At 36.1% G+C, this 7,172-nt stretch overlaps 1 protein-coding gene across 5 annotated transcripts in view; it reads left to right on the top strand.

Moving 5' to 3' along the window:
- Positions 1–6,782, top strand: part of LOC121313618 (oxysterol-binding protein-related protein 3-like) — a 71,429-nt gene extending 64,647 nt beyond the window's left edge. For all 5 annotated transcript variants that reach the window (XM_041246343.1, XM_041246345.1, XM_041246346.1 and 2 more), the window contains 4 exons: positions 1,198–1,342; positions 4,191–4,317; positions 6,052–6,174; positions 6,560–6,782. In XM_041246343.1, coding sequence (XP_041102277.1) covers positions 1,198–1,342; positions 4,191–4,317; positions 6,052–6,174; positions 6,560–6,656 — 492 coding nt within the window. In that variant the 3' untranslated portion in view covers positions 6,657–6,782. The remainder of the gene's footprint in view (positions 1–1,197; positions 1,343–4,190; positions 4,318–6,051; positions 6,175–6,559) is intronic.
- Positions 6,783–7,172: the final 390 nt, after the last annotated feature.

Here is a 7,172-nt window from a genome sequence, read left to right as displayed (position 1 = left end):
ATAAGCGGCAACCTGTATTGCTTTCATATGGATTCACCATTACTGAAAACCAAGCACAGGAACATTGGGGAATTAGTGGTGTGTTAAACAAACAGTTCTAGAAATTCTCAGATAATATACATATGAAGACTTTTACTTGATGTGTTTGTCAGGTTTATAGTAACTACTGTTGTTTAGCTATCTTGGGCACAGTATTGGTGGATTAAGACAAATCAACTTACAAATCCTCCTCCTTGCTTTGTAGTCATCCTCACAGTGCTCCAAGCCCCTTTGCTGGTGAATTACTCTAAATATTATTCTATAATATTAATGCATATGTTATGGTAAAAGTCTGAGTTTGGTCAGTCTTCAGTTTTACCGGTATGTGTCAACATTTACCAAATAAGGTGGTAAATGTCTGAAATGATGAAGAAATATATTGTCTTTCAGACATTTACTGGTGAATCTTATGGTTTACCAAAGCTGCTTGGCAAATGCAGGTATATCATTGAAGAATGTATTTATTTCTGCAGACGCATTTTCCAGTAACAAAGTAATCATTCATGCTTGCTGTAATGCTCAATGAGCAAGTTTAAAATAGTTCAACATGGTACTGAACAATATCATGATGCACTTATGTAGAACAACCAACATTCTGGTAAATGTGCTTATAAAACAATTCACAATAGTGTTGAAGGATCTTGTACTCCAAATAACATTGTTATATTAAATGCAAATTAAATATTTTTTGTTTTGTTTTTTCAACAAACAATCACTCTTTGGTTATAACACAAAACAACACGAAGACAGGCAATGAAGCCTTATAAGAGCACCTTTTGCTGGAACCCTTTTTTGATCGTTTGAACCCTTGTCCACCAAAAATAGGCTGCTTAGAAACAATTTACCTGTCATGTTGGCCACTACAGAAATGTGCTAAAGCGATTCGAAAAACATTCGCTCGTTAGCCAAAGCCACTTGGTTATAATTGAGATTTCCCGGGAAATCTCAGAAGTAAAGAGTTATCATCGTTATTTTGGACATTTACCGATTTTACCAATATACAGACTTTTACCGTAACACATCTCCTATTTTAGAAATTATTAAAAATTATTGGTTATGTTAATTATTTAAAAAATACCTGTCTTTAAATCTTCTGTTTGTCAAAAGTGCTCTTTTTTCAATACAAACTTTATTTTTTTTTAAATGCAACTTTTAAAGGCAAAATACTGGAACTCCGATGTGAATGGAGTTGAAGGGACAATAACGGATCGCAGTGGGAAAGTAGTGCAGCGACTGTTTGGAAAATGGCACGAAGGAGTCTATTGTGGGGTGCCACCTTCAGCAAATTGTGTTTGGAGACCAGGTAAGTAGAAGCAGGGCTTGGATGCATTGTGAACTGCTTTATCTAAAAGGAAGAAGAGCTGAACATGTTTTTCATAACTAGAAATAAAACCGCAGAACTCTGGCTAACTGTTCAGATAAATTTTATACAAACTGCACTTGAGCAAACGCTTATTAAATCTGATGTGGAGTGTTGTTATTCAGTTAGGCTGTGTTTGTTTTAAATCTCACTCCACTCATAAGTGCTGAGTGCCTTAAGACATTTAAATAATGTATGTATTTTACAAATTGCAAAATAAAATGATGCATTGTACAATGCAATAAAACGATGTATTATATGATGCATTATACAATTAAATAAAACGATGCAATATACGTAGGGCGTCTGATTTTCGGGTTGTCGTCAACAGTTTAAATCCACAACTTATGTACTGTATATTTTCACACATTGGGGTATGCAAACTTTTGATGAGATCTATCTCTCTTCCCTCTCTCTCTTTCTCTCACACACACATACTGTATATGGAGGCATTTCTCCATTCCAAGCAAGTTTTATTTTGTAGTGGAGTTGCAAGTATAATTGCACACAACATACGGGAAAACTAAACATCTTTACTCCATGCTGTTTTACAAAGAGAAACGATGGACTGTTACATCTAAATGCTCTTGGCTTGAACACACACCCATAAAACAAATAACTGGGAAAAGAAGTGTGCAAAAAAAGCAAAAGCCTTAAAGCTATACTGCTGTAATATATATATATATATATATATATATATATATATATATATATATATATATATATATATATATATATATATATAGTATGCATTTTGCCTATAGAAAGTCTACACCACCTTGAACTTTTTTCACATTTTGTTGTGTCAGTGCCTCAGAGTTTCATGCATTTAATTTTTTCTCCACTTATCTACACACCATACTTCACACTGTTAAGGGGGAAAAAAAAAATTATATTAAAAGTACAAAACTAAAAGATTGTAATTGTATAAGTCTCCACCCCCCTGAGTTAATACTTGGTGGAAGCACCTTTGGCAGCAATAACAGTTCTGAGTCTGTTGTGATAGGTGTCTGCCAACTTTGCACTCCAAGATTTGGAAATATTTGATCATGTTTCTTTACAAAACTGTTCAAGCTCCGTCAAGTTCCTTGGGGAGCGTTGATGGACAGCAGTCTTCAAGTCATGCCACAAATTTTCGATTGGATTTAGGTCGGGGCTCTGACAGGGCAACTCCAGGACATTTACCTTTTTGTTCCTTAGACACTCCAGTGTAGCTTTGGCTGTGTGCTTTGGGTCGTTGTCATGCCGAAAGGTGAACTTCTGTCCCAGTTTCAGCTTTCTTGCAGAGGGCAGCAGGTTTTCCTCAATGACTTCTCTGTACTTTGCTCCATTCATTGTCCCTTCTATCCTGACAAGTGCCCCAGTCCCTGCCGATGAGAAACATCTTCATAACATGATTTTGCCACCACCATGCTTCATAGTAGGGATGGTGTTCTTTGGGTGATGCGCTGTGTTGGGTTTGCGCCAAACATAGCACTTTGCATTTAGGCCAAAAAGTTCCATTTTAGTTTCGTAAGACCACAAAACGGCCACATGGTTACAGAATCTCCTGAGTGTTTTTTTGCATATTTCAAACAGGATTCAAGATGGGCTTTCTTGAGTACTGGCTTTGTTCTTGCCACCCTACCCACAAGCCAGATTTGTGGAGTGCTTGGGATATTGTAGCTCTTGCAAAGTTGCCATTGGCCTCTTGGTAGCCCCTCTGATCAGTCTCCTTCTTGCTCGGTCATCCAGTTTGGAGGGACGGCCTGATCTAGGCAGGGTGTTGGTGAAGCCATACACCTTCCACTTCTTAATAATCGTCTTGACCGTGCTTCAAGGGATATTCAAGGCCTGTTATTTTTTATACCCATCCTCTGATCTGTGCCTTTCAACAACTTTGTTCCGGAGTTCTTTTCAAAGCGCCTTGGGGCTCATGGTTGAGTCTTTGCTTTGAAATGCACTACCCAACAGAGGGAACCTACAGGAACTGCTGAATTTATCTTGAAATCACATGAATCCCTGCAGTTTAGACCACTTAACTTGGTGTGTGATTTTGAAAGCGATTGGTTACACCTGAGCTAATTTAGAATTGCTATTGCAAAGGGGGTGGACACTTATCCAACCAAGTTGTTTCAGTTTTATTTTTAATTAATTTTCTACACATTTCTAGAATGATTTTTTTTTCACTTGGAAGTTGTGCGGTAGGATGTGTAGATAAATGAAAAAAAAAAAACTGTTTTAATTCCAGGCTATAAGGCAACAAAAGGTGAAAATCTTGAAAGGTGGTGTAGACTTTCTATTGGTACTGTGTATGTGTGTGTATTTATACATATATATATATATATATATATATATAGAGAGAGAGAGAGAGAGAGAGAGAGAGAGAGAGAGAGAGAGAGAGAGAGAGAGAGAGAGAGAGAGAGAGAGAGAGAGAGAGAGAGAGAGAGAGAGAGAGAGAGAGAGAGAGAGAGAGAGAGAGAGAGAGAGAGAGAGAGAGAGAGAGAGAGAGAGAGACACAGTATATAAACACTAAGCCACATTTTTCTAATAGGTAAATCAGCTTACTGCAATCGTGCCAGTTCTGCTCTGTTGCATTTGAATCACAGGCAACCGTGATTGTGTTTATTCATATACAATATCTATTCAGGGAGTTTTTGGGTCTAACCCGAATGCAGGAAAAAGCATTCGGGGTGAGAGAAATCGGCTTAAACCCGAAAATCGGATACCCTGATGTACAAGCAGATGAGTACTACTGTAGATATCAATTGATTCTGTCACAGCGAGTCAATAATTCATTCTTTTTGTTCAGATCCCATGCCTAACAATTTTGAACAGTACTATGGATTCACCAAGTTTGCACTAGAGTTAAATGAACTGGACCCTGCAACAAAGCTGCTGCTGCCACCAACTGACACCAGATTCAGGCAAGACCAAAGGTGAGAGAGTTTGCTTATTAAATCACATAAAAAAAAAAAAAACACATTATCTTCATCTATAAATACAGCTGCCCTCTACTGAAATGATTGATCAGTTCCTCTGTTGCGCCACTGGGTGTCACTCATGGTTTCAGTGTGTGTGTGTGTGTGTGTGTTTGTGTGTGTAATGAATTGTACTTCAAGTATTTTTGGGAGAAATTTGCTTCTCAAACCAACCTGTGTTTAAGTTCACCTTTTGAAACCCTGTGCTGGTAACAGCATGAGTTTAAAGTATTTGATGATCAGGCTGTTCTGAAGGAGTGCCAGCACAACAACAGGTATTTTCTGCACTATAGAACACTGATAGAGAAAAGTAAATATCCACACAGTTATAATAAAAAAAAATTTAAAAAAAAAAAAAAAAAAAAACTACACATCATCCATACAAGCACTTCCAATGTGCAAAGTGCAATGTTACAGCGTCGTTGCATGTGATGTTTTCAGCTCGCTGTTCTACAATATTGAACTGTTTATTTGGGGAATTTCGTAACGTAATACTCATGTGGTTGTTTTTAATGTACCACTCATTTGAATCTGTTCTTTCCAACATATGCTTTGGACATACTACTTGTGAAGAATCGGGGAATGTTGATACTACATTATTATTATTATATTATTATTATTATTTTTTTTTTTTTTTATTTTATTTTTTTTTTCTGATTTATGCTTCAACACTGCTGTGTCACAGAAATGTTAAACTCAAGTTTGTCTTGGCATGCTTTACATCCCAATACTATAACGCGCAGTAGGCTGTATCAGATTACTCGAGTCTGGGAGCATTGCAGATTACCTTGGGGTGTATATTTATCTTTATTCAGAATAAAGTAATTTGCGGCAGTTGTAAATCATTCCTTTAGTAAATAAATAAATACATCTATTGCCTGGCTAACACATCACTGCAAGTTTGTTTTTAAGTTGAATCGCGTTTGTTTTAAAATGGGACATTAATTATCCACAGCAAATAGTCTGTTGTATGCATGTGTGTAATAACTTACGCCAAAAGTTTCACCAAGTGTGGACAAGTGGATCTTAAGGTGTACTTTTAACTTGAACGTAGTTTTATTTGGAAGTAAAGTTTTTGGAGGGTATAACTGTAATCTGTGTAAGTGAAGTGTAATCAGTTTTCAGGATAGCTGTGTCAGTCAATAGGGAAAACATATAATGCGTGTCTTTATAAACTTTGAAATATTTCAATTCCATTACTGAGGGAAATGAGACAGACAACATAGCAAGGATTCCAGCACCTATCTTGGCAATCAGATTTGGTAAGAAATTAAAGAAATGTGGGGTTTTGAAAATGCCTATGGGGGTGGAAGTAGAGAGAGACTTCTTTATTGTTGCCACATATGAAAAAGAAAAACGTTTTACTGCCAACTAAACCTGGTGACGATTGACCATGTGCTATAAAGTCTGATTATAACCAGCCCTGACCTCCAGGTTGAAAATGAAATGACTTGAGTTTGAAGTAGTAATGTTGAACCAATATTGTAGAAACAAAATTCATGTATGGTAATTTGTAAGATATTTAATACCCGTTAGTGAAAAGACAATTTACCAAATGCTGCTCTTAAGTTTCTGACAAACATTACTGGAAATATTTTTTTTAAACCTTATACCAGAGATTAGTTGAAGTGATATGTACTGTACTCATCTTTTTATAGATTTTATTTTATTTTTTAATCCTCTTGTTTGTAGGCTACTTGAGGAAGGGAATGTAGAATTAGCAGAAGAGCAGAAACAAAGAATTGAACAACTTCAGAGAGAGCGGAGGAGAGTTTTGGAGGAAAACAATATGTCACATCAGCCTCGTTTCTTCAGGTATTAAACAGCTATGCCTTTTCTTACACATCCTTGCTACAATACTTCAGTATATGGCAAATGGAAAGAAAATGACTATTTTGGTATTTTAAAATACATCTCGTGGTTTGTGGATTTGTTTTCTTGTATTTAGGAAAAACATTTTCTGAAGTTCTGTAAACCAATAGAAATTGGGAGCTCAGAGATAAACGTGCATGTTTCTACAGAGGATTATTGTAACCATTTACCATTCGAACCATGAACCATTTTTCCTATTTAAATCGAAGCAGGTAGGAGTAAGATTTAAAGAGTTTTAGCATTGCATCTTTGAAATCTACTTTGGTGTGCAAAAGTGATTTTATTTTATTTATTTACTTATTTATTTATTTCTACTGTTTTGTGACAGAAAATCAAGCGAAGATACTTGGGTCAGCAAACAAACATACTGGGATCTGAGAAAAGACCCTGGCTTTGCCAATCTTGACAACCCAGTACTTTGGTGACTCGGACATTACGAAGATCTGCATATCATTCCCAAGATGCTGTTACATTATGATGACATGAGAGAGAGAGACACAAAAGTTTTGCTTCACCCTATAGAATAATGTTATGTTAACATATTGCATTACATACCACTTGAATGAAAAACTGACAATTAAAATGTGACATTTTGAAAATCTAACATGAAATACTGTACTATTATTATGGCTTCCGATAGACTTTTGCGATATCATTTTGTGGTTTGTTTGATTACATGATGTTAAATAAGAAAAAATGATGTTCATATAGATTCAAGTCTCAATCGTAAAATACAAGGGCATACAAAAATGTCAGCCATAGCTGTGTGTGTGTGTGTGTGTGTGTGTGCGTGTGTATGTATGTATATATAGCATTTGTTTTTGTTTTCTGTTATTAATGGGTCTTAGTGCAGTTCATAGAGCTAAAATGCCTTAAAATACGGCTGGCTTCACAGAGCCTGATTTAACACTTATCCTAAAGGAAGGTTAAGGTAGTCCAGG

Source organism: Polyodon spathula, chromosome 3 (genome assembly GCF_017654505.1).
Source record: "Polyodon spathula isolate WHYD16114869_AA chromosome 3, ASM1765450v1, whole genome shotgun sequence".
NCBI classification, from domain to species: Eukaryota; Metazoa; Chordata; class Actinopteri; order Acipenseriformes; family Polyodontidae; genus Polyodon; species Polyodon spathula.
Note: the sequence above shows the minus strand (reverse complement) of the source record. Positions and strands in the feature narration are given on the sequence as shown.